Source organism: Podarcis muralis, chromosome 15 (genome assembly GCF_964188315.1).
Source record: "Podarcis muralis chromosome 15, rPodMur119.hap1.1, whole genome shotgun sequence".
Classification (NCBI taxonomy): Eukaryota; Metazoa; Chordata; class Lepidosauria; order Squamata; family Lacertidae; genus Podarcis; species Podarcis muralis.
In genome coordinates, this window is record NC_135669.1 from 16,656,236 (window position 1) to 16,683,363 (window position 27,128).

The 27,128-nt window shown below is 50.2% G+C and overlaps 1 protein-coding gene across 1 annotated transcript; it reads left to right on the top strand.

The window, feature by feature from the left end:
• Nucleotides 1-41: 41 nt before the first annotated feature.
• On the top strand, nt 42-26,622 carry C2CD2L (C2CD2 like). Its single transcript, XM_028707823.2, has 14 exons — nt 42-540; nt 10,864-10,959; nt 13,314-13,433; nt 13,790-13,900; nt 15,526-15,642; nt 16,436-16,550; nt 17,045-17,168; nt 17,636-17,700; nt 18,048-18,175; nt 19,068-19,230; nt 20,066-20,164; nt 21,050-21,183; nt 21,638-21,911; nt 22,055-26,622. The coding sequence occupies exons 1-14, from the start codon at nt 181-183 to the stop codon at nt 22,276-22,278; spliced, it is 2,130 nt and encodes a 709-aa protein (XP_028563656.2). The 5' UTR covers nt 42-180; the 3' UTR covers nt 22,279-26,622.
• Nucleotides 26,623-27,128: the final 506 nt, after the last annotated feature.

Below are 27,128 nucleotides of genomic sequence, written 5' to 3' on the forward strand. Positions count from 1 at the left end.
CAGCTCCAACGCGCTCCGCCCAGCACCGTCGGGAAGGAAGGAAGGAAGGAAGGAGAGCGCTGCGCGCCTCCCCCTGTAGCTGGAAGCCGGCGCGGAAGGAGGCAGGAAGCGGCTGTCTTTCCTCGACGCCCCTGCCCGGGAGGGAGCGCGATGTGCCGCGACGCCCCGTGAGCCACCGCCATGGAGCCGGAGCCGGAGCCGGGGCTGAGCTTGGGCTGGGCGGCGCTGGTGCTGCTCTTCGCCGCCTCGCTGCTCACGGTCTCGGCCTGGCTCCTGCAGTTCGCCCGCGGCTTGTGGCGAGGACGGCGCCGGCCGGAGAAGGAGGCGCCGTCGCCGTCGCGGGGCCGAGCTGCGGCTGCGGCCGCCGGCCTCTGGGCATCCCTGCGGCGCCTGGGCTCGGCCCGGGAAGCGGCCGGCTCCGAGGGGGCGGCGGCGGGGGCCCGCGGCTTGCTGGCGTCGCTCTTCGCCTTCCGAGCCTTCCGCGAGAACTGGCAGCGAGCCTGGCTGAGAGCTCTCAACGAGCAGGCCCGCCGGCACGGGGTAAGCAAGGCCGGGGGGCGGGACGGGGGTGGGGTGGGGACCGGGTCTCCTGGCAGCAGCACCCTCACCCCTCTCCAGGCTGCGGGGGCAGGCGCTTGACTGCCTGGCCCCAGGGGGTCCCGGTGTGGAGGGGGGGGCAAGCGGTGCGTCTGGGCAGCGCCCTCGGAGGGTGACACCGAGAGGGTGACAGGTGAGCCACCTGGGCATCGTGCCAGCCTTCCTCGACTGCCTGCTCTTTCCCGGCACTGCCGGACCCCGCGGAGAAAGGGGCGTCCCAGGCTGAAGCCTGCGCGAGGTGGCACCCGATCCCAGAGGGAGGCGCTCTGCACGTGTTCAGAGATCGGTCCCCAGTCCTGCCGGTGGTTCAGCCCGAGAGCCAAACGCAGCAGCAAAGACGAAAGCGGTGCGGGTTCCACTTTCTGCCCATGATGCTGCCCTGTCGCCGCCGCCGCCTTCGCCAAGAGCTCCCTTTCCGCCCCCGCATTTTGCCCTGTGCAAAGCAGCAGGTTCCTCGCCGGCGCTGTCCACCCACCCCGGCCAGGCCAATTCCCCCCAGAGGTTAGGGCAGCAGCAACGACCGGGGCAGGGTCGCTTTGCCTCTAGGTGGTGTTGTCCTTCGGAGAGGGAGGGGAGGCGAAAGTTTTTATTTCTTGCTTGTATGTGCCTTTCCTTTCTCCTTTTGGGAACCCTAAAAGCCCCCAAAGCTGCTTCCCTTCCGATTGGTGTATAAAAGGTTTCGCGCATTCTCCCCCTCCTCTAATTTCGAAATGCGTTTTTTTAATGGGGGGGGGGCGTTATTCCATTAAAAAGGGAAAAAATGGAAAGTCAGTCATGATTTTTCCTGGAGAGTAAACCAGTTTGACTCTGGCACCAGTAAAGAAGTAGGGGAGGAGAGGGATGCTTGTGCCATCCGCTTGCATGAGGTTGCTTGGGGTGGGGGCGGCTCCAGGGATCTGCGCATCAAAGTTCCTGGGCTTCTCAGTCTTGCAGGTGCCGGGACTCCAGCTGGCAGGCTCCTGGAACCAAACCCTCTTCCTTGGTGTTTCTGTAAACAACATAATCAAGCGTTTCATTACATCAGCCAAAGGTCACTACAATTCCTTCTGGGGTGGCAAAAGTTTGCAAACAAGGGCAAAATACAAAGAATTACACTAAAGAGCATTGCACTGATAACAGGGTGGAGTTGGGTTCATCTTCCTTTTTTGCGGGGGCGGGGCAGGGCGGGGAGCTGCTCTTTAAGAAGGCATATTAACACAATGGGAAGGCACCCCACTCTCCTGGCTGCCTGGGCAGTGACATTTTGGTATGTACAAGAGGGCAGGCTGACTCCTCCCAGTGCAAACTGAAACCTTCACTTGCATCTTGTTTAAAGTAAATTATACCAAATCCAAAGGAAAACTGCAGTGGCAGCAGGCGTGCTCCTTCCCAGCTGTGTATGGCCAGAAAGCACCTTCCTTTGTGGCGGTGTTGGGGTGAAGGTCCTGTATCTATAAGGGCTTTCTGCTTCAGTCTTCGCTTGGATCTTCCCCCTTCCCAACCAAAGGCTTTCTGTGTGAGTTTTCCCTCTCTTGCTGAGTCTCTTCTGCCCCAGCACCCATCGCACGCAGCATCCTGTTAAAGGAAATGCAAGCTGTCTTCTGATACTGTTGCATTCCTGTCGCCCTATTTGGTGTGGCTACAAATATGTTGATGGAGAGAGTGAGTCTAAGCCAGCGCAGGGCTGCTTCATCATAAACGTGCATAGTAGATGTGGGCCAACCGGTACTTGTGATCTCTAAAACTGGAGTAATGGTGACCTCTGGGAGTTGGTGGCTCTTCCTTGGGAGTCTTCTGTGTACCTAGAACTAGGGAGGGACACCTTTTCCAGCACCATTTCTTCAGTGCTGGAAATCCAGAGCTGCTGCACCCACCTCCCTGGGTGGCCTCTGTTCAAGCACTTCCAGCAGGAGAGAGCCCAGCCACCCATCCAGGGTCGCTGGTTCTGTTTCCAAGCTGCTCTTACAATCCAAAGGGTTCTCCTCGTTTTCAGCCCAAATCTCCCCTCCTGTAATGTAAGGTTATTCCGTCTAGCCCTGCCTTCTGGAGCTGCAGAGAACGCCAGTCTTTGCCTCTTGCCTGCAAAAAGAGTACTGTACTCCCATATTCCTCCCCCTCTCTCAGCTAAACCTACCTTGTTCCTTCAAGCTTTCCTCAGGGGACAACTTGCTTTCCATTCCGTCTTTTTTGGCGTCCTCTGTACCCATTCCAATTTGTTTGCTGTGCTCCATACCACGTCACAGGTGCCTCTCTGTTTTGCTACCTGTACAGAGGCTGGGAGCCATAAATGCCTTTCTTGGACACACAGGATAGCTCAGTTGGTTAGAGCATGGTGCTGAGAATGCCAAGGTTGCAGGTTCGATCCTTGTATGGGACAGCTGCATATTCCTGCATTTCGGGGGTTGGACTGGATGATCCTCAGCGTGCTTTCCAACTCTACAAGTCTATGCTTCTGTAACCATATAGAACAGAATATAAATATGTTATGATTTATATGCATGGTTTCCTGCACTAGACATATTCCCAGGCAAAAAAATCCTCTTAGGTGAAGAAGCCTGTTGGAAGAACTCAGGATATGCATTAGGTTCACACCCACCTACTTGAGAAATCTGCTCATAACTAGCCAGAGTGAGGAGATTGATAAGGGAGCAGGCATGACTAGCTCACGGGTGGGAGGCAACGTTAGAAGCAAAAGGAATAGAATAAAGATGGCAGCTCTAGCTGTTTCCGCAAGATCTGAATTTTAAACCGGAGCCAGATTGAAAGAGCAACCAGTAATGACCTTTGCAGCGGCAGGGCGGAAACCTAATCACGCTTGCAAGCTGTCAGCTGATCAGCGTGAGAAACCGGGCAGGAGCCTTTCCTGCCCTTTGTGAGGTGCTTGTATGGTCTCAAAAACAGGTTTCATGTGACCAAACCTCATGTAGGTATTGGGGTCCTTTTTCATTACAGATATTATGTAAGGAAGCTGACAAATATGAGACACCAAAGCATTCCTATTTTTTATTTTTTGCTAAAGAGCATCCTAAGCCCAGTTGCTTGCTCCATCTTTCCTCTGTGGTCCCAACAACCTGCCTTGCATGTCTGCTTGGGCTCTCTTGGCATAGCTGGAATATTCCATGGCTGGCAACCAGTTTCCAGGATAGTGGTGCAACTCCTCCAGCTTTTCAGGATAGGCAGAAGCTTGGGGGGTCTCCAGAAGGGACCGACCCTGTTTGTGGAGCTTCTTTTCAAAGAGGAGGCTGCTCTGCTCAAGGCCTCTTAGGATCCTGCTGGCGTTGCTTAAATTTCCCCAATGACAGGGCTGATGGATGATGGTGCGAGCTTAAATGGGAGCTCAGTGCTCTATACCTGAGAAACAGCTGCTGATGTTGCTGCTGCTGTTATCTCTGCTTATCTGAGAGTGTCTCTATCATTGGTGCCTTGGATCCAGATGGCAAGGGCACCACAGGGCACTCTCAACACCTGCAGAGCTCTGTTACTCCGGAGGCTGTCCAAAGTCTGATCCTGAGAGTTCTTCAATGCCAGCTTTTTTCATGGTTTTAAATTAGACTGGTTACTTTCCTTTGGTATTTGATCATTTTGTGCTTGTCCGAGTCATCTCCTTTGTGTCCTCTAGATGATTTTAAACCATCAAAATAAGCTAAAACAAAAAAGAGACATGTTTAGGAATAGGAATTGTACACTGTTGAGTGATCAGTTGTACTACCTGTCAAGCCCTCTCGTTTAACATAGGTGAAATTCAGTTTTAGCAGAGTACCGATGGGCTTTGGTGATTTGCCACTGAAAACATTCTGGCCTCTTAATAAGAAGCTTTTTCTCTCTAACCCCCATCCCCCCCCCCCCCGCCTAATCCACAATGATGATGATGATCTTTCATCTGGGGAGCAAGGAGGGGCTTAAGGCCGGATCCTTCTCTGTGCAATCAGTGATGAAAACTTCTCTCTCTCCCTCTAAAAATCCAAGAGGAATCTGGGATAAATGTTCTTTTGGAGGCAACTGATCTCAGGTCCCCTCTGGATAGGATTATTTTTAGCTCCTTCTGATGTCACAGTTTTCCCCTCTTAGCAATTTGAATTGTAGAGAAGCCATACAGAAATCTATTTTATGGAAAAAACAAAAACCCTGGGATGATTGGGGGGAGAGAGAGCTAATGAGAACTGGATAATAATAATAATAATAATAATAATAATAATAATAATAATAATTTTTTATTTATATCCCGTCCTCCCCAGCCGAAGCTGGGCTCAGGGCGGCTAACAATTTTAGTTTCATGAAAATGAAAATCCTTAAAAATGTGCTGGGTGGAAAAGATGTGTATGTATGTGGAACTCCTCTTCCTCTTTCCCCCCACCTCTCATTCCCTTTTAGCATTTCCCAGTGCACTAGACTTAATATTCTACATCTTTTGCCTCAACCTTTCCCTCTAATTCTCCACCAGCATGTGCAGGAAGGAGACAGCAAGAGCCATTCCCATTCTGTTTGAGGCCAAGCTCTGTTTGCATTTGGGAGTGTGAGGTTCCTCCTTTTGGGACTGAGGCATCGGGCTTCACATCTTCCAGTGCTTTACCACAGACAGCTGACTCAACGAACTTCTGTCATCTTTCCTGCTCATATTTTAATGACTTAAAGCATTATTGCTGCCCAAGCAGATGGGAATCACATTCTTGGGACTCGTGAAATAGCAGTCTTTGTTGTTCACAAGCATCCTGTTCAGATGACAGTGCATCCCAGCATTTCTGGAAGGCATGCAGGGAACCCTACACAACCAGATTAGGGTTAATTTATGAAAGAAGAAACCTAAATACTGGGTCATACTCTGCAGGGCTTTCTGTCCCTTCCTGAATATTCTGAGTATTCAAGAGTTCTAGATTTTGCTGGTTCTCTTGATATTGCTGTGCTTTCCAGGCACATCAGTCCAATAGTAATGGGTTTAGAATTCTCATAATTTTTCATGTTCCCAGTTTTTAATTTTTGTTGGCTTTAATGAAACCATACCAGAAACCAACTGTATATTTCCTAGCTTGCATTTTTATTTAACCCAGGGCTTTTTTTCAGCCGGAGCTCAGCTCTGGCACTTCTCAGGTGAGCACCAATGCCATTCTTACAGAACAAGGGGAAAGTTTGTGGCGAGCTCCAGCACCTCTTTTTCTAGAAAAATAGCCCTGATTGCATCTTACGGTTGTTTTCTCTTGTGTTAAATTCTCACATTTCTTTTAGATGGTGGCTTCTGCTCCTTCTCTTGTTAGAGCAGTCCAGGGATCACCATTTGTGCCCTTTGGAGAAGGAGCATTGCTCAGTAGTAGCAGAGCACTTGCTTGGCCTTCACCAGGTGATCAGGTTCAGCTCTTGACATCTCCAGTGGGCTGTTGCCAGTCAAAAGAGACAGTACTGGGGCAGATGATAGACAGATTGGAAGCTGCCTAATACTGAGCCAGTTTACGTGAGATAAAATAGAGTTGGCAACATACATGGTGGCCTGAGATGGTTTGAATGTCTCTGTCGCTGTGAAGACATGATACTGTCAGCATCATGGTAAGGCTGACAGTAGACCTCTACTGGCCACAATGAAAAGGGCTTGACTTAACTTCCATCTCCAAGCTTTAAAGTGTTTAATTGCCCTGGTCAGAATGTTGTTGAATTTTGCCAATTCGGAGAACTTGTGTGAGTCATTTGATGGTGCTCAGAGCTGACTGGAGCAGGGCAGGACTGGGCTGCTTTCTCCTCCATCCTAGGGACTTTGTGGCTTAGAGACCCCGATAGCCCTGCATGCTTGCCTTCTCTTTATCCAGTTTCTGTTTCTGTGACTTTCCTTTTTCGGAACAAATCCAAACCTCCTACCTATCTCTAGGCCTTTTCTAGTTATGAGCTGGCACAAGAGGCACCGTTTGGAGAGAATGGAGGCTCACGATTGATCTTGTGCCCTCTGTGCCAGTTGAGCAGTGGTGCCCTGGAGCTACTGCCCTCAGAAACCTGGAGGCTAGAGGTGGCTGCTGTCCAAGGTGCTTCCCTTCCAGAATGGATCTCTGGGTTTTATACCTGCTTGGCTTACGGAAGAGCCACAAGACCCCCTTCCGCCGCTCCACACAAAAAGTCATGGATTCACCAAGTTGGTCACAATGGGCTCCACTCCACAAGACAAGCAAACAGCTGCTGAAGCCTCCTGATACCCATTGTAGTCGATGCGTTAGACTGGATTACTGCAATGTGTCTGGAAACTCCAGCTAGTGACTAGATTGCTGGTGAGGGCAGGTGGCTGACAGCATGTGATGCCTCTGCTAAAATATCTCTACTGGTTGCCCATGAGCTACCTGGGTAGGTTCAAGGCTCTTGTGTTGATGCACAAAGCCCCGAACAGCTTGGGTCCAGCATACCTTGAGGACCATCTGAGCCCTTGTATCACTGCTTGATCATCTGCAAGAGCACAGTTATAGTTGTCCCCTGTGGTATACAGGTCCAACCAGCCTCAATCAGAAGTCAGGCATTTAGTTTCACTTGTCCCATGAGCTGGGAACATGCTTCCAGCAGAGATTCAGCAGGCATTCATGCTGCTAACTTCCATGCGCCTCTTGGCTTTATTATGCTGTGCAGCTGTTCACATTTTTTTCTTTCTTTTTCTTTAACTAGCCAGTCACTTTCGTGATTATTTGTATGGTTTTCCACCCTGATATTTAATGATGCAGTCATGCAGAAAGACATTTGGAAATTAGAAATAAATACGTTATGCTGAAGAAGGTTGTCAAGGAATCAGGCGACCAGAGTGAGGCTGGTCTCTCCCAGAGAGTGTGGCATACTATAAATATAAATGGCTTTTTTGTTGTTGGTTGGGGGAAGATTAATCCCAGGGAAGCCAAAACCTTGTGAAAAAGAGATGCTTCAATCTGCATCCACACAACAGGCTTGCGCTGATTTGTGGGGGGTGGGGCATGTCTTAGCATCCTCTGAAGGTGTACCTGTGTCTCTCTGGGGAGACCTGCCCGGGTTGTTGGTTGTTATGCTCTCAGTGTTTGTGGTGCTTTGTGAAGTCTTTCTGGGCAGGGACCTGGGCAGGCTAAAGGTTGAAGACAAGGTGGAAGTGAAACTCATGGATAGGAGGTTGTGTCTCCAATTATATGACCTTGGTTTTCAGAAGGGGAGGAGAGGACTTGAGGGATGGTGCCAAAGGCCATGTAGAACAAGTGGATCATGATGAAGGATTAGAAGGAACATACAGGTGCTCTGAGGGCCACCAGATGGGTGGAGTTGTTGGAAGCAGATGGAGGAATGAGCGGGAGGAGCTGGGCAGGGATGTCTTGGGAGATGCCTGCAGAAAGTTTGATGGGGAAGGGAGTATGGCCTGAAAGGCCCGAATAGCTCAGTGGTAGAGCACAGGGTTTTCATGCAGGTACTGTAGCATTTCCAGGTAAGGCTGGGAGGGAATCCCTGCCTCAAACCCTGGAGAGCTGCTGTCAGTCTGTGTGGGCAGCACTGAGCTAAATGGGCCAATGGTCTGATTCATTATAAGGCAGCTTTGCTAAGGACCAAGAGTTTGTTCTGGATCCAGGAATTGTCCAGAAGGCCTTGGCGGAGATGTGTTTTGTGGCTGGATCAACAAGAGAGCTGAATAACCCCAAGGGCTAGGGAAGAGCTGCCCTTCCTTGCTGTGTGCTTCAATGGGCTGGGGAAGAGGGAGGAGGAAGGTTGCAGCAGCGTCTGTTTGGACTGGCAAGGAAGGTGATGGTCTTAGTGCCTCTGACTGGGGGCAGGGCGGCCTTCCCTTGCTCTCCCTGCAGGGCAATGGCACCTGACCAGCCAAACCTGTTTTGCTCCAGGTTGGGCTAAGCTGCTTTCTTGGGGCTGCCACAGTAAGCCCTCTTGCAGAGTGGAATTCACTGCCAGCAACCAATGTTTGCATTTCTCCCTGGAGATCAAGGCTTGTTTGGGGAGAGTCCCAGCCACGAGAGCGGAGGCTTCCTTCCCCAAGTTGGTGGCAGCAGAGAAAGGCTGTGAGTGGATCTGCCTAAGTGGACTCCAGCGTCCAGGGAAAGGGGCACTTCAACAAACTGGAGGGCAGCAGCCAGCCAGCCAGCCTCTCCTTGCCTCTAGTTGCTCAGAGACTGTCCAACGTGACTGCCAGGGTCCTGCCGAGTGCGGAGGCAGCCTCTGTGCTGCCACTTGCTGGGCCAGCTCCCCCCCCCCCCCGGCTCCCATGGCAACTCTGCCTTTGCTTAACCTGCTTGCCTTGGCCAGCCTACGGATCTGAGATTTGAATGGAGGGGAGTGCTGCTTTCACAGCAGTTCCTTGGCTGCTGGGCACACAGTAAATAATACCTTGAGAGGAGGAACTGCAGCAAACTGGGAACTCTCCCTGCTGCTTGTGAAGCACAGAACTCTCTTTTTCCTGCCTTCGCTTTTGCCTTGTTGCCAGGAACTGCCCAGCAGGGCACAGCAATCTCTTCTCTTTCCAAACAGGCAACCACTGCAGGGCTGTTGTTAGAGGAGTTATTGATTCGGAGCTGCCTGATCTAGTTTTCTGCATGGTGCTTATCGGGTCAAAATAGCACAGACTTCTGATTGCTTACATCTGGGGGAAGCTTAACCTGCCAAATTTCCCCATTGTGTTTCTATTCAACTGCACACAATCCCTGCCAGAAACTATGGTTGCATCCTGTGTGGTCCTCCCTCCCTCTAACCCAGGACCACTTGAATCTGGAATACTCCTGTTTCATTCTCACTTCTGCAGTGAAGTCAAGTTTTCTCCTTTCCCCCACTGAATTATGGGGGGGGGGGGGGAGCAGTGTTAGAAAATCAGATATATAAGTGAATTGCCAAATGGCATCTTAAACCTAGGTTATGGATGCCACAACAGAGTGTTTTTGTGGTGATATATTATTATCCGTTTAATTTCTAAACTGCTTTATATTTTAAAGGAAAAAAATCTCAAAGCAGTTTACAACACATTAAAACATCAAATAAAACAATCTAGAATAAAACAAATGCAAGCTTCAAGGAGAATATTTCAGACCCTTCTCTAAGTGACATTTTGTTTTCACCATATTTACTTACCTGCTTGATTTATAGAGCTGCCCCATAGGTGGTGTAGTGGTCAGAGTGTCGGACTAGGACCTGGGAGATCAGGGTTCAATTCCCCGCTCAGTCATGAAGCTCACTGGGTGACCTTGAGCCAGTCACAGCCTCTTAACCTGCCTCATGGGGTCATTGGAGGGATTAACTGGGGATGGGGGCATGGCATGAACCATGTACTCCTTGGTGGAAAAGGTAGGATATACATGTAATAAATAAGCTCTTCTGCTTAGCTGTTTAAGAAAGCTGGAAGGGTCAGCCAGATGGAAATGTCAGCTGTCAACCTGGCATCCAGAGTTCTCCAGGTGGTTGCAATTGGACTCATGCCAGTCGCAAAATGCACCTGGCTCCCGGGTGGGGGGACAATAATACAGATTTAACTTACAGGGTTGTTGTAAAGAGTCCAACTAGATAATGTATGTGAAGCACTTTGAACATTTTGAAGAGTTATACAGTACAAATGCAAAGCCTTATTATTAGATGCTTCCTTTGGGGGTTCTCTAAGGGACGCAGGTGGCGCTGTGGGTTAAACCACAGAGCCTAGGACTTGCTGATCAGAAGGTCGGCAGTTCGAATCCCCATGACGAGGTGAGCTCCTGTTGCTCGGTCCCTGCTCCTGCCCACCTAGCAGTTTGAAAGCACGTCAAAGTGCAAGTAGATAAATAGGTACCACTCCGGCGGGAAGGTAAACGGCTTAGTCATGCTGGCCACATGACCCGGAAGCTGTACGCCGGCTCCCTTGGCCAATAAAGCGAGATGAGCGCCACAACCCCAGAGTCAGCCACGACTGGACCTAATGGTCAGGGGTGCCTTTACCTTTACCTTGGGGGTTTGCAAGCTTCTTTGGACTATAACTCAGTAGGGAGGTCCAACTCACTAGGGTCATCTCTATGGAGTGAGAATTGGAAATAACTGGCTTGAAAGTCAATTCTGAGTCCATAAGCCAGAGGTGGAGAAACAGTGGCCTTGCAGATGCTGCCAGACTCCTACAGTGCCATTGGCGACATTGCCTTGGACTGATGGGAGCTGGAGGACAGCAACATCTGGATGCTTGCAGGGGATTCCTTGGTGGTCCGTGAGCCTTGTGAAATGCCTCTGCCCATCCCCTGTGCCATGGCTGGTGTGGCAAGGCTTGCTTTGCCCTTGTAGATATGCACCCATTTTCAACTATTTGTGTTGGGGTTTCCCAGCCTGGGGAGTAACAAGTTTTTCTTCTTGACCCAGAGCTCAGTCCAGATTACATTTGAGGAGAGTCCTCAGCAACTACCGGCTGTCAAGATTGACCACGTGACGTGCACGGACCAGTCGGATCGCAGTATGGTAGGCTGCTGCTGTCGCATTCTGACCCTTGTGCTGTTACTTTTCCCTGCCACCACCTTTAGAGGGGAGCACAATGTTAGATCGGGGGGGGGGGGGCAGCGAAAGCCAATGGGAATTTGCTAGCCGGTCTTCACCTTGGTCTTCAGTGCTCAGAATCAAACCGCTGGAAAGCCGCCCTGATCCAGACAGCTGCACTGCCCTCTTCCTGCCATTCTTTGCAATGCTCAGGCTCTGTTTTTGCATTGCAGATTCTTGTGTTAATTTGCACTCCTGAAATCGTGGTTGCTTAAAAGGGCTCCTGCCCTGGGCCTGCCCAGCTTTGTTTAGTATGAGCAGGAAGATTTGGCAGCCTCTGGAGCTACACGGACCGCCTGACAGATGCTCTTGACCCTTTCAGCGTCAGATGAAAACATACCAGCTGAAAACTACCAGTCTAACATTCAACCAAGAGCCTAGACCAGGGATGGGAAACCTCAGACCCATGGGTAGAATGCGGCCCTTGCAGGCCTCTCTATCCAGCCCTTGGGACTCTCCTAGGCCACACCCCTGACAGATCCTGCTCCATGTCCTCCTTGAAAGTTTTTCCCCATGCTGGAATGTGCCCTTTGATATTGTTGCTTGCCTGTTGCTTGCCTGGGTGGACATTAGAGGGGTATGTTTGAGTATGTGTGGAAGCAAGCCTACTGTATGGAAGTCAAAATAACATCTGTTGCTCCACCCACTTTTCTTCTGGCCCCACCCACCACTGGCATGTGGCCCTTAGCAGCTGCCTAGAAGGGAATGTGTGGCCCTCTGTCTGAAATGGATTCCCCATAGACAGTGGGGCTGTGAGGCAGAGAATCTGAAAGGGAATATTTTGGAGAAGGTCAAACATGATGACTCCCTCAAAGTATGGAGCCACAGAGCAAGAAGAATTACCGATGAAAGAAGAATGGAGGATGAAGTTGATGGGCTATGCAGAATTAGATGAATTAACAGGAAGGATTTGAAACCTGCGGGATCAGAGATTTTTAGAGGACTGGAATAAATATATGAACTATTTGAAAATTGTGATGAAGAGATTACGCTAGTAGGACTGCAACAAGTTTTGTAAGGTGGATTATTTGAAATATAACAAGAAAGACTATGAAAAGAATTATTATTTAAGAATAATTAAATGCAATATAGAAATTCAGAAATTCAGAATAAGTGATAAAGAACGAAAAATCATCAGAGGTGTTGACGGAAGTCTAAAACGTTGTATAAGATGAGAAGATATGTTGTATGACTGTTGGAACTGATATGTTAAAATATATATATAAAACAAAGTATGGAGCCACAGAAAACCCCATAATTTGAGGCATGTGGGCATGAGCTATGGGAGTGCACTCTGTATATGGCCAAATGAACTGCCCCCCCAACTTTCCTCCCGGCTTCACGCATTTCACTGCGTGAAGGGCTGAGTTGTGGTTAGTGATGTTTAAGACCCCCACTCCCAGGGACCGGGAGGGAGGAAAGAGTCAGGAAAGGTCCAAAAGGAGAAGTTAGTAGTGATTAGAGAGAGATGGTGTGAGAGCGACAGGGAAGGAAAGATAGCAAGGAGCATCACAAGGAACAAGCAGAGGCCAACAGGCGATCAAAGAAGAGTTAGCTGTTCTGTGCAGGATCTAGGCAGTGGGACTTGCATGAATGTTTAATTGCCGCAGCAGCAGAGGCTGGAAGCTCCTGCCGTGACATGGAGAGGACCAGGGCAGAATCTGGGCAGGAAATCAGAAGAGAACCCATGATTGTCAGCAGGCATGAGGAGAAACACATTTGCTGTGGAGAGAATGCGTGTCCCCCACTTCGCACCATAAGCATCCAAGGGGGAATGGTGGGGGGGGGGGGAGGTGTTCCTTCCAAGGCCACATGCTTGAGTGCAGGGTTTATGTTTATGTATAAAATGAGAGAGATGTAGTTGGGAAAATAATTATAATTATAATTTATTATTTATACCCGGCCCATCTGGTTGGGTTTCCCCAACCACTCTGGGCGGCTTCCAACAAAATATTAAAATACAGTAATGCATCAAACATTAAAAGCTTCAATAATAATAATAATAATAATTAATAATAATTATACCTGGCCCATCTGGTTGGGTTTCCCCCGCCACTCTGGGCGGCTTCCAGCACATATAAAAACATAAGGGAGGTTGAATCATTCTCCCCTAGCTGTGCCCAAATGGAGGTGTCTGGGACTGGGCATAGTGGTAACAACGGACCCCTGAATGTTCCCATGAACCGTCTTCCCTGCCTGCTGCTCTTTGTCACCTGCCTTCTAGCTGGCCCTCCAGCTGGGCACAATGACCGTCTCTCCCTTCCTGGCTCTCCTTCCAGATGTTGTGTTGCCACCTTTCTGCCAGCACCCTGCAGTTCCCTGTCTCAGTCACTCAGCAGTCTCCAGCTGCCGTTTCCATGGACACCTATCATGTCACCTTGGCTGTGCTGCAGGCCCAGGTAACTGTGGGGCTGGGGGCTGGGGCTTTCTCTCCTTCCCACCCCTGCCCACTCCACCACTCTGTGTTTCCCCCCCTGCCAGAGAGTTTGCCCTGGGCCAACCTCTGAGTTATTGTGGGCAGAGGCTGCTACTGGCAGGATTTGTGCCTGGGCGGGTCTGCAGGTAGAGGCCTCTGCCTATTTTGCTTAAGTCTATTTTGCATAAAAGCTTGGGTTGCGATATTGTTTACTTGGGTGGTTTTAGATGAATATTGCCAGCCTACAGATTATACAAAATAGGTGGGTATAAATATCTTTGTGCAGATAATGGTGGTGGTGGTGACGATGAGACTTTTTTTTTCTTTTACCTGGGCCAGTTGGAGATCCACCTGGAGGAAATTCACGATGAAGGGCTGCTGGTATCCTGGGCATTCAAAGACAGACCAGAGCTGAACCTGTCCGTCGTTCCAAGGTTCCAGCTGCGTGAAGTGAGCAAACAGATGAGGAAAGCTGGGTTGGAAGGTCACACTTGCCTGTCCTGCAAGGGGGAGCCAGAGGACTCCACCGGTCCTGATTCCACACACATGGCTGCTTTAGAACTCTTCCCTCCTGCTAGAGAAAGCTCAGTGGCACACCCCTCATTTGGCTACCGTGTGTGCAAGGCTAGTGAGATTGCAGCAGAAGCAGCAAAGCAACTTGGCGAAATCAACAAGTTCATTATGCCGAAAGCTTTAAGGGCCTAGAGCCCACTTCATGCAGTGCCTGGAGCCTTCTCCTAAAAACTGCAGTGATATATATACACGTGGGGGAGTGGTGGTGCCGGTGGTAATGGGGGGCTGGAATTGTAACCAGCGAGGTCAGAGGGAAGTTAAAAGTACAGATTGTGCAGAAGCTGATTGGTGACCCTTTGCAAAGCGGTATTGCTCTTAACACAAATAGTCAGCAGTGATAAGCAGTGGATGTTTTTCCATCAGGGCAAATTGGGGGGGGGGTGCCTTCCCCATTTGCCTTCAGCCAGCCCCCACTTGCCTGCCTTCTTCCTTACAAATATCAGCATTGGCTATCAGCTTCCTCCTCCTTGGCCCCTTGTAGAGCTCAAAAGGGAGGAGGATAGGGACAAAACTAGAATTAATTTGTTTCACCTACCAGCCACTTCTGGTCAGCTAATGAAGACATGCAGCATGCTGAAAATCTGTTACTCTGATTCCAGCCATCAGTAATAGAACCAAACTCACTACTGTGCTTGTCCTGGGCTCACCTCCATGCTCCAGCAGGGTGGACATATGTCCCTGTCTTTCAAGCAAACCTACATGGGCTTGCTTGCCGAACGTGATGCAAAGGGAGCAAAAGTGGCTTCTCCATAACATGAGACATCTTTGCATAGGAAAGTGCTGCCAGACTTGCCTTGCTTTTCAGTGGGGCCATTTCTGCAACCTGCTCAGGACGCCCCTGGAAGGACCAGCGTTGCGTGGGGTGCTCAGATGAAAGCTTTGTATTCTACAACTCCCGGCACCCAGCTGGTGCTATAGGAACACTTGATAGGAGCTCCTTTCCCGGGGTCAGTGGAGGGCGCAGCTTGCAGATTTAACATATAGAATAAGAGAAGAACATACGTTTAGAGAAGATTGGAAAACGTTTATTGAATATATGGGGAAAATGTGTACACTTGAAAATGTTGGCAGCGTTAAGTAAATTCAACAGTGTAAATAAGTTTTGATGGATACAATAGTGGAATACTGAATGGTTTTGTTTTAGTAAAATATACAGGGATTAAGATATGCAAAATGAACCATGGAAAGAGGAGAAGGGGAGCCATTGATACTTTAAGGATGTTTAAAATAGTATTTTAAATTGTAAAACAGAAAATTTAATTTAAAAATTTATACACACACACACACAGAGAGAGAGAGAGACAGACAGACAGACAGAGTATATATATATGGAACACTTGATAGAAGCTCCTTTCCTGGGTTCAGTGGAAGTCTTGAGTGTGACACCTCCCTTTGGCTGCAGGTGCTTTTTAACCTTCCTGCAAAGGGGGGACTTTCTCTGCAAAAAATGCAGTCTTTCCCACCTTCTGGGCTTGTTTTCTGACCTTATTTTTGTGATCCAGGAGAATGACGGGAAAGTGGACCTGTCCACCATAAAGGACCTGATTGAGGACTCCGTCGTCAGCACTCAGCCTGCCATGATGGTGAATCTGAAGGCCTGTGTAGCTGGCAGCAATGCGGTAAAGATCTTTCCCACATTGGTGTGTCTTTCCCACATGGGATTGCTGTGTGATTGCAGGGTTGGGTAAGGGGGTAGTGGTAGGGGAAAGCTCATGGACAGCCCCACTTGGGACCAGGAGGAAATTGCCTCTTTGCTGTTGAGTGAGGGGACTCTTCCTTCTAGCCCAGTATGAGTGGGGGAGTTTGGTATCGGCCTCGGCCCAGTATACCTGAAGGAGCGTCTCCACCCCCATCGTTCAGCCCAGACACTGAAGTCCAGCTCCAAGGGCCTTCTGGCGGTTCCCTCCCTGCGAGAAGTGGGGTTACAGGGAACCAGGCAGAGGGCCTTCTCGGTAGTGGCGCCCGCCCTGTGGAACGCCCTCCCATCAGTTGTCAAGGAAATAAACAACTATCTGACTTTTAGAAAACATCTGAAGGCAACCCTGTTTAGGGAAGTTTTTAATGCTTGATGTTTTATTGTGCTTTTAATATTCTGTTGGGAGCTGCCCAGAGTGGCTGAGTAAACCCAGCCAGATGGGCGGGGTATAAATAATAAATTATTATTATTATTTATTATTATCCACACCCCTGGATGTAGCTGGCATTTATTGTCAGCCATTTGGTTTTACAGCAAGGATGGGGAGTTTTTGAACTCCAGCTCCCATCAAGCCTAGATAGGATAGCCAATGATTGAGAGTGATGTGAATTGTGGTCCAACCACCTCTGCAGGTCCCCATTCATGACTTGAGAGAGATGGGAATGCATTAGTCAGTGGTTCCCTGCTCATGTGCTTTCCTTCCTTGTTTATCTCAGGTGTCCTGCAATAAACTTTCCCAGGGGTCTCCATCCAGCACAGCTGCTCCAGTGGTGCCCAAGCTGCTTCTCCAGCATCTGCGAGCTCTGCACTTGGGCTCTGAGGAGACTCGAGGTATGATGCAGGAACAGGAGATGTTTCCAGGCCTTTGGCTGCTCTGCAGGGTGAGAGTGAGCACCTGTGTTTGAAGGCATGGCATGGAGCATCCTGGCCAACTTTGGGCTAGGTGTGAAGACCCAACATTGGCTGTATCCTCTCACCTGCAAAACCAAGCAGGCCTCTTGCCAAGGGGTTAAGGTGATCCTGTAAGCAGCATCCCTACATAGCCACCTGCTTGGAGCTTTTCAAAGGGTTAAGACTCTGAAGGGAGAGCCAGATTTCAGGGGATGGGTGACTTTAGGAGTGGGGGTTTCCTTTCCAGTCCGCCATGCATGTGCTGAAGATCTGGGTGGGAATCCAGATGAGTTGGGCTGGGCAGACAAATCCCTGCTCAGCATGTTGATGCTCAGCGAGTGGCCCCTATTGCTGCTTCTTTCTGGGCAGCCCCTCCCAGGGCTTATCAGGTGTCTGCATGGCCTTGCCCCAATGTTGCTCTGTGCCCCTTTTAGGAAGTGGGCAGCTGTGCTGCGTGGCAGAGCTGGACAGCCCTCGGCAGCTGAAGAGGACGAAGCTGGTGCCAGCCAGTAGCTCCGGCCCTGCAGCCGAAGTGGAGTGGACAGACAAGCTTGTTCTGTAAGGAGCAGCACTTTTTTGTTCTTTTGCATATTTGGGGAAGGGTGTGTTGGCTGGCCAGAACCCAAGGGCTTTCTGGAGTAGGAAGCGCCATCCCTGGTTTGCAGCCAGCTTCCTTGGATTGGGTGTCCTGCTGCACCACTTCAATGCTTTCCCTTCAGCACCTCTACCCAGAGGGGACAGAGCAGGCCTTCATCTTTGTCCCCAAATGGTGCTCTTCCATTTCCCCTCTTACTCTGGAGAGCACTACTCATGGATCTCAAATTTGAGGATGGGAAAGGGAGCCCGTGTTTTGCAGAGGGAGAATGTTCTAAACTGCTGAATGCAGTTTTTAGAATGATTTTAGAATGTTGTATTATTTTATTGTTGTTAGCCGCCCTGAGCCCAGCTTCGGCTGGGGAGGGCGGGATATAAATAAAATTTATTATTTATTATTATGCCTGTTTCCTCTTCTTGTGCCTGGACAGGGAGCTTGGGCCGAGGAGCAGAGAGCTGAAGCTGAGTGTGCTTGGGAGCAGCAGTTCTGGAGAAGGTAAGTATTTTCTGGGACCGGCCATGGAGCTGAAGATTGCTGTGACCTGCGGGTGGCCAAGGCTGCTGGGCATGGTGGCGGCTCTCAAATGAGGTGTCAGGGGCTGGCTGGACACTGAGAAGTGGTGGCTAGATATTGATGAGTGGGCAGTGGGAGCAGCTAGGTTGGAGACTGACTTGGAAGAAGGGATCAGTGATTTGGGGGGGTTGGACTAGATGACCGCTGGGGATCCCTTTGAACTCTACAATGCTCTATGATTTAAGTTGGAATAGCATGGGCTGCTGCCAGCGCCTGGAACCAAGGAGAATCTCCACTTGTGTTCCCTCTTTGTTGCTTCTCTCTTGCAGATGTGCTCTTGGGATTTGCCACTATCCCGCTGGACTCCCCCTCTAAAGAGCCATGGGGACAGAAGCAGTACACACTGACCCCCGGAACTGTCAGGAAGCTGCCTGCAGGAGCAGCCGTTGCACTGGAGGTGAAGTGTGAAGTGACAGGCAGAAGGGGCAAGAACTCCATGCAGGAATCTCTGGAGTAGAATAACCAGCGGCCTCTGCAGGGCTTCCCCTTTTTCAGTTTGAGATTCTGTATGCTGATGTTGGGGAGGGAGAAGCGAGGGACTGAGATCGAAGTGGTCCAGCTGCAACTTACTGGAAGGTCCCCCGCCCACACCCACCCCTGCTTCAGAGCCATTAACCACAGGCACCAGCCTCCTTCCTTGATGTTGCCACAGTCCCTTGAGAGGCACGGACCCTTGTCTCGCAGTGAACCAATTGGAAGCTGCCTCATCCTGAGTCAGACCTTTGTGTCCATCTAGCTCATATTGCCTACACTAACTGGCAGCGCATCTCCAGAGTTTTGGGCCAGGGCCAGGGTCTCTCTCAGCTCTGCCTGGAGAGGCTGCAAGTGAAACCTGAGTATTTAATGTTTGATGTTTCATTGTGTTTTTAGTATTCTGTTGGCAGCCGCCTACCAGTTTGGTGGCATATAAATATAAATATAAATATAAATATAAATATAAATATAAATAATTTATGTGAACCACCCTGAGACCTCCGGGTATAGGGCGGTATATAAATTCAATAAATGATAATAAATGATAAAAATGTTGTTGTTGTTATTGTTCTGCATGCAAATCCCTCTCCCAAGGCCAGGCCAACTTTATGTCAGGCAATTTGTCTGCAGAAAGAGCAAAGCAGGCAGGTTCTGGGGTGCTGGTCTCTTCCTGTTCTGGGGCAAGAAGATCACCCGCTGTTGGAGGGAAGCTGGTTCTGCTGATGGGGAGCTGCTGAGCTGAGTGCCACCCCCAGTGTGTGTCCATGTGACCCCACCTGTCTGTCTGAAGCGTTTGCATCTGGCTCTCTTGGCAGCTGCTCTATCAGGAACTGCCGGAGCTCCAGCTGGCCTCTTCGCTGCGAACCAGCATCACCCCCACCAAAAAGATTGAGATGGACCGCACCATCATGCCTGACGGGACCATCGTCACCACGGTCACTACCATCCAGTCCAGGCCCAAAATGGACTGCAAGATTGGTAAGGGGATCCTTCTTTTAGGGTGTGCACAACCCTGTGTGTGTGTGTGTGTGTGTGTGTGTGTGTGTGTGTGAGAGAGAGAGAGAGAGAGAGAGAGAGAGAGAGAGAGAGAGAGAGTGTTAATGCATTCACAAGTGCAGTGGTGCTGCTTTGTCTGCTCCTCTGGAACGGCAAAGGCAGCCAAGAGGGACCTGCAGTTGCTGGAGAGGCCCCAGCCATTTATTATGAACCCAGCCTGTTTGCCAAATGGGCCATAGTGATGGGAGTAACACCTGCCTGGAAACAGAGCATCTTATCCAGGATCTGGAAAGATGCAGCAAGTAGCTGGTGACCGATCTGTAAAGGAGATGCACTTGGCAGCAAGTGCCGTGAGAGACTGAAGGACCTCCTCACTGCTTTTACTTGTCCCTGGTGTGGATATCTATTTCTGGGGCTGAGCTCTCGTGAGCCTTGGCTTAAAGTTCATCCAACGCTTTCAGGCAAAACATACTTGGTGGGTAGGGAAGGATTTCTCCCGATGCAAATGGCCAGCTTCCTTCAGGGCTGTTGGGTTATATAGCAACCCCTCTGCTTTGAAGTCCCTGCCTTCCCTTGGATATTGGGTCCTGTGCAGCAGTACCACTCTGGCGTATAACTGCACGCCTGCTTTGAGGATACTGGATACTGAGTTCTATCAGGGCAGGGAGTCTTCCACCTCCCCAGCAAGTGAACCGCATGCCTATTGTCAGAAAACCTGGAAAGGGTGTGTTTGTTTGTGTGTGTGTGTGTGTGAAGCATCTGTTGGGTCTTGTGACCTGGTTTGCTGATTTTGCACCCCTTTTCTTCTGGAGCCCAGATTCACCCTCAAGGTCTCCATCGAAGGTGGAAGTGACAGAGAAAGTGACCACGATGCTTCCAGAAAATGGCTGTCCCAGCTCTTCCCCCTGCAGTAGTAGTAAGTCACCAGGAAGCCATTTTTTTTTTGTCCTCGACCACACTACAAAGAGCTGCAAGGATTAGGCCATGGGTAGGCAAACTAAGGCCCAGGGGCTGGATCCGGCCCAATTGCATTCTAAATCCGGCCCGCGGACGGTCCAGGAATCAGCGTGTTTTTACATGAGTAGAATGTGCCCTTTTATTTAAAATACATCTCTGGGTTATTTGTGGGGCATAGGAATTAGTTCATTCCCCCCCCCCCCCAAAAAAAATATATATATATAGTCCAGCCCCCCACAAGGTCTGAGGGACAGTGGACTGGTCCCCTGCTGAAAAAGTTTGCTGACCCCTGGATTAGGCCAAGTGGCATCCCTTTCCCTGCCCCACCTCGTGCCAGGGGAATGCTTGAAGAGTCCTTTGGGCCTAGTGACCTTGGGCCAGTCACCGCCACCTCTGCAATCCTCTACTTGGATTGCTCAGAGGATAAAATTGGGGTGGGAGAAAGGGAGGGAGCAAGAGCCCCATACGCCACCCTGAATTCCTTTGTAGGAAAGATGGGGTGGAAACAGAGTGCAGAAACTGGCTCACCTTGTATATTAAAAACAGGCTACACTTCAACATCTGTTCCGGTCAGTTTGGACCTCCAATCCAGTGTTTCCCAAACTTCGGTCTCCAGCTGTTCGTAGACTACAATTCCCATCATCCCTGACCACTGATCCTGCTAGTTAGTGATGATGGGACTTGTAGTCCAACAACAGCTGGAGGACCCAAGTTTGAGAGCCCCTGCCCTGCTCTAGACAGTAGGAGTGGCAAAGAAGGAAGGTCTTCCACACCTTTTTCACTTGCCCCATAAATCAATACGATAACTCTCATATATCTATGCATATCTGTGTGTCTCCTCCAGGAAGCAGCCATGTGTCCAATGGCTTGGACCCAGTGGCCGAGACGGCAATCAGGCAGCTGACAGATTTGACCAATAAACCTGCCAAAAAGACCCCGACAAAGCGAAGTACACTGATCATCTCAGGAGTTTCCAAGGTAACTGCTTATCTACTTGCTTGGAGTCAGCCATCCTTTCTTAGGAAGCCCCGAATGATGAAGTGGGTGGAAGAGGTGGTTCCGATCAGAGGGTGGGGACAGGGAGACAGTGACTACTTTTGGCTTCTGTTGGATCATTCTTCTGACACACTGAGAGCCAGTGTGGTGTAGTGGTCACACTGAGAGCCAGTGTGGTGTAGTGGTTAAGAGCGGTAGTCTCGTAATCTGGGGAACCGGGTTCACATCTCCGCTCCTCCACATGCAGCTGCTGGGTGACCTTGGGCCAGTCACCCTTCTTTGAAGTCTCTCAGCCCCACTCACCTCACAGAGTGTTTGTTGTGGGGGAGGAAGGGAAAGGAGAATGTTAGCCGCTTTGAGACTCCTTAAAGGGAGTGAAAGGCGGAATATCAAATCCAAACTCTTCTTCTCACTCACCAACCCAACCTGATCCCAGGTACCAATTGCTGAAGACGAGATGGCTCTCTCCCTTGGTTACGCTGCTTCGCTGGAGGCCACTCTCCAGGATGACTCCATGGCGACTGGCATATCTGAATATGGGCACAGCATCACTGATGCCACTCAGCAGCTGGAAGCCTCATACTCTGCCCAAAGGGAGCTGGATGAGACGACGCGCTCGGACATCTCCGAAAGGCCCTCGTTGGAGGATGTGGAATCCGAAACAGGCTCGACAGGTGCTCTGGAGACCAGGAGCTTGAAAGATCACAAAGGTGAGGCTGAGTGTGTGCCCAGGGGGTGCCCAGAACATCAACAGAGCTTCACCCGGTTGCTTTGGCGTCGGAGAAGCTAGGGTGGTGGCATGGGATGTGGCAGAGTCCCCTGGATGTTCACGTGTTTCTCTCTCCCGCTGCAGTGAACTTCCTCCGGAGCGGCACCAAACTCATCTTCCGGAGGAAGAACAAGCAGAAGGAAGCCGGCCTCAGCCAGTCTCATGATGACTTGCCCAATGCCGGTGCTAGCTCCTCTGGCAGGAAAAAATCTGGCAGCTTCTCTCGGCGCCTCATCAAGCGCTTTTCCTTCAAGTCTAAGCCTAAACCCAAGGCCAACGGGAGTACATTGGCCATGGACAAGCACTGAGACGTCAGTGGTCAAACAGTGTTCTCCAGGAGCCCCCTTTTGTCGAAGCTTTCCCCACTCCGTATCTACATCACAGCCCAGTTCCTCTCTCCTCCAGAGCCTACCTGGATGGTTGGTGTTTGATGTTTGGAGCTTTTGCCACGTAGCTACTGTGAATGCCGCTGCCTCCCGGAGGAACAGATGGCACACAATGGCCCTGTTTGTAGCTGATCTGTGTGCTCTGTCTTGGCGTGGCGGGGGATGCAGACCCCCACGCTACCTTCAGCCTGAATTTGAAATCCTGGGAGTGCGCGAAGGAGAAGACTTTGGTGGTTGGCTTAACAAGAACCCCTCTCTCTGTGCTGGGCCTGTGTTAAGACACGGTTACACGGAATGAGGTAGCAATTGATGCCAGCTTATCTGGCTAAGCTGCTGGCCTTTGCCCGATTTGTGTGGACATGTCAAACGGGATGAGCCTCCTTGAGCAATCCAGTGGCTTCTTTCCTCTTCCATGGAGGCAACGGAGGTCTCCATAGTAGGAACTCCCAGTTGCGGTCCTCTGATACAGAGGCATCTGCTGCCACTGGCTCCTACCTGGCATGTGTTTTATGAAGATGAGAAGGGGACCCTGCACAGTGTTTGGGCAGGGAGAGGCCTCTGCCTTCTATAGAAAGAAGTGGCCCTTTCTGTGTTTTGAACCTTCTCTCTGACAAACTGGGATTAGCTTACGTGGAAGGACTGTTGCTGATCTGCCCTGCGTCAGGGCATGGAAGAGAACTCGGTGCTGCAGGAAACGGCTTCCCAACTCCCTTTGAGCCCGGAGAAAGGTGACTCCAGCAGAAACTTGTGCTTGACTCTGAGTAGGGCAGAGGGCTGAAGCAGCTCTCCCGAAATGAGGCCTTGTGTGTACCTGAGTGAAGTTGAGCAGCACCTTTTGTAAAATCCTGCCGGATGTGACCAGAGATCCTGACAGGCAGTGTGTGTGATGGGAGGGAGGGAGGGAGGGATCTGCTTAGGCTGGGCTGGTCCCTCCCTGCAGCTTACTGAAAACAGATGAGGGGTGGGGGCGGGGCGGGGGGGTAAGGAAATGAACTCTTGGGTCATCCAAAAAGTCAGTACTCAGGTTTTGCAACAATTGCGGAAGACACTTGCCCGAGACAAAATGTATTTTTCTTGGAAGCAGAGACTGCAGGGCATTTTAGTCCAAGGAAGATGCTGGAAAAGCCCAGCCATAGTGGGGTTAATGGATCCAAGCAATCCTGTCGTGAGTTCTGCAGAGGAAAGGCTTGGCCATCAATGGCCGGGCCACTGGCAGCCTCTGGCTTCATGGTGTCCACTCCCTCCATTTTTCATTTTTCCTCGAATTTGTGTCTTCAAGCGAAGTTGCCATCGTCCTCCCCTACACGAGGCCAGCTGCATCCTTTTGGCAATCCATGGCTTGTTCTGCAGTGCAAAGCATACCTAGGCAACCCCTTGCTGTGCTGCAGTTGTGGCTTCCTTGTCCCCTCTGGAGCCCCCCTCTGTCACCATTGTAGGCTGGAGGTAGCCCTCCATCCCTCTTAGTTTTGGGGTCTCTGTCTCCATCGTGGTCCAAAGTGGCAGAGGCTGAAGAGGCTGGATTCTGTGTTGGGGTTGGAAGAAACTATGGGGAGAAATCCTCTTGGAGGGTGTGCTGTGGAGAGACTTCTGGCAATGCGGACCAAGGCAGCTCGACAGGATAGTGAATCTGTCATCCTCTAGTTGTTGCTGTACTGCAGCTCACAGAAGCCAGCTGGGTCATGGGTGGTGGGCTCCCTAGCCCTGGTACTGAAGGAACACAGTGGAAAGGGAGATCGTGAGCTGCTGCCCATCCCCAGAGACTTCCTTCCTGCTAAAGCACTAGTGGAGAACCTGTTGTTGCACTACAACTCTCACCAGGCCCAGCCAGCATGGCAAATGATCCAGGAGGGCAGGAGTTGGAGTCCAGCAACACCTGGAGGGCTGCAACAACTTGACTGTACTGTGCCAGTGCTCACGTGTGGAACAAGTTAGCCATCTCAATCTGCCTGCACAGTGGCTGTCTCAGCCTTGGACCAGGGACTCCACCGCATTTTAACAAATTATTTGAATTGGTCTTTATTGGATAAAAAATAATAATGGGGAGGGGTGGCAGTTCTTATCCAGGGGATGTCCACCTGGCATCTTCCTGTAAGGCTATTTCAGCAATGGAGAAGGCAGATACTTGTGGAAGCCATTTGTGCACGGGGAAAACTGATAGCTGCACTTGCCCATGTTGACCGAGGGAGGGTGGTGGCAGCAGTGCAAGTTGAAGCCCCCCCCCAGTCCATTTGAACTGTGAAGATAGACTGTGCTGTGTGCATTGCTCCCCTCACCACCTAACCCCCCCCCTTCACCTACCTACCTACCTCCTGGGCGAAACCCCTTCACTTGAATTAAGCCAGTTTGAACACTGCAACTTTGTCTGTGTTCCCTAATTTGTCAGTTCACTAATCATGGGTTCCTTAGAGGGGTTCAGGGGCTTCTTCCACTTTCTGCACTCCTGGCCATTTTTGCATTTCTGAGTGGGGTATAGATCAGGATCACAATCTTAAAAAAAATTATGGGAACACAGTCGTAAAAAACCAAACAAACCTCCTACTTACTCTTCCATTCTGGTTTTCATAAGGCTTGCTTCTTGGGGCTGCATAAATTCGCAACAATGGTGGTATGCTTGAACCGGACGATTGGCAGGGGTTGCCTGCACCTAGACATTGTTCTTGGCAAAAAAATAAAAAATGCAAGGGTTTCACTACAGACTTGATGGGCATGCAGACAGATTTAAATTTTGCACTTAAAAATTGATGTCAGGGATCCGGACAGAGGAAGCCTTCTGGTTGCAGATGGGTATGGGTCTCTCTGGGTTCATCTCCTCTTAAGAGGCTTTTAAATGGGTTGTTTTTTTCCTGTTCTTGAGATAGGCATCTGAAGGTTCCTGGCCCCACCTTATGCTAGGAGTTGAGGCTTCATCGCCATGGCACCTTAGCCCAGGTCTTTTTCGCTTTTAAAAGGCTGCTGATGGTTCTGGATGGTCAGTGTATATATACTGTAGCTTGATGAGGAAATTAAACATAGAGATCCCTGGATACAGGTAATGAAGGAATCTCCAAGCCAGTGACCATCAAATAATTAAAAAGCCCAGGCTGAGCACAGCACAGTATGGATGTGTATCTTGAGTAGCTCAGACTTGCACTCGCTGTGCTGCCAACAGCTTGTATGGGGGCGGGGTGGGGGTTAGGGAGAACCTTTCCACTGCTCAGGGTTTATCAAGCTGAGAAATGGGCACGAGGGTCTCCCCTTGGGAACAGCATTATGTGATAAAAAATTCCAATGGAATGGAATGAAATGTGACAGACTCAGATGAATGTCTTGGGGCAGGGGGCTAAATAGTAATTTAAGGTTCTGGCATCTTCCCCTTTCGGTCTCTCCCTGTGGAAAAAAGGACTTTCCCCTAGCGCTTGGTTTTGTCAACTTTTGAATGCAACAATTTGTGGCCTTGTCTTTTAACACCTTCCCTGCCCCACCCCAACCTCCAAGCCCAATCTCCACCTGGAGTTAGGAAAACCAAACCTGGCTGGTGGCATAGGGAAGAGGGAGAGGAAGTGTTAATGTCTCACTGCCAGGCACCAGCAGGAAGGCGAGGGCGGAACACCTTGAACATTACTTAGGTTGGAACAAGCTGGGTCCCTTCGCCTTCTCTGCTCACCCCTTGTCCATCTGCATTCAGTTTCCTTTCTCCCAGGGCACCAGGAGTTTCTCATTTCATCCTTGCCATTTTAATAGGAAGGAGAGCAGGCTGTGAACTCACGGGCAGGTAATGGCTGCCCACCTGAGGCAGGAAGGGGCCGTAACTAGGCAGGGGGTGGAGAAATCTCTGAATGCTTTTTCAGTCATGTTTTGGGGTGGCAGTGAGGAGCTCCATGAGGTGGGTTTTGATGGGAATCTGAGCTGCTGTGTCTCCCCACCCTAACCCCAGCCGACCACCATCCTCTACTGCTTAGCTGTCACTGCCTTCTAGGCTGTGAAACCTTTGTTCACCTTTGTGCAGGTGCTGGACCAAACCCCCCAAAATGGAGCCCACGCTCACATGCCCCTGCTCCCCAAACACATGGGCTCCTCTGTACCTGAGGCCTTCTCTGTGGGTGGATTGTGGTAACCCCCAGATTGTTTAGATTAAAAGAAATAGGAACTGTGTAGATATTTAAAGGACTAGAAAAAAAATATATTTAAGGATGATTGTGAAATTCTGCACCTTTGTATATGTTGGAAAGTTCCACTGCTGTGTGATGGGCTGGACTTTTAACTTATTAAATGGAATTGGAACCACAAGCAGTCTCCACCTTACCTGTTTCTCATAGCTACTGGTTTGTTGGAGTTCATTCCAGGTGGGTCTCAAATACAAATCTCTCTTCGACTTGCTTGTAAAAACAGAGGCGTACTTCTTTTTTAAAGTGCGGGTGGAAATATGATGTCTGTGCTTTAACTCAGTTGGAGGAATCTTTCTAGTGGCAACTGTTCCTCGCCATGACCTCCCTTGACTCTTCTCCCATTTGAGTTGTCTAAGTTGCTTTCTTTCGCCCTCGCATTTCTGACAGTTGCAGCAAACTCTGGCAGGGAAGGTTTCTTTCTGCATGATCTGTATGTAGGTGGGAAACACACAAAAACACCAACCCTCTGGAAAGTGCTGAGTTAGTGATACACTGACCCCCCTGCTCTTCCTTCCCCCTGCTCCATCAATCTCTCTTCACCCCATCACACTGTTTCCGCCCTACACCCCTCCCACCGCAACCGATTCTCTCTATCGAGTCCTCCTAGCGCTCTCCAGCGTGCTGTAA

Bases quoted from the DNA above. Each gene is read 5' to 3' on its own strand.
- C2CD2L (XM_028707823.2), top strand. From the start codon at position 181: ATGGAGCCGGAGCCGGAGCCGGGGCTGAGCTTGGGCTGGGCGGCGCTG. The intron at 13,901-15,525 runs GTGAGCAAACAG...TTTGTGATCCAG, and splicing joins CAAGGTTCCAGCTGCGTGAA to GAGAATGACGGGAAAGTGGA. The intron at 15,643-16,435 runs GTAAAGATCTTT...TGTTTATCTCAG, and splicing joins GTGTAGCTGGCAGCAATGCG to GTGTCCTGCAATAAACTTTC.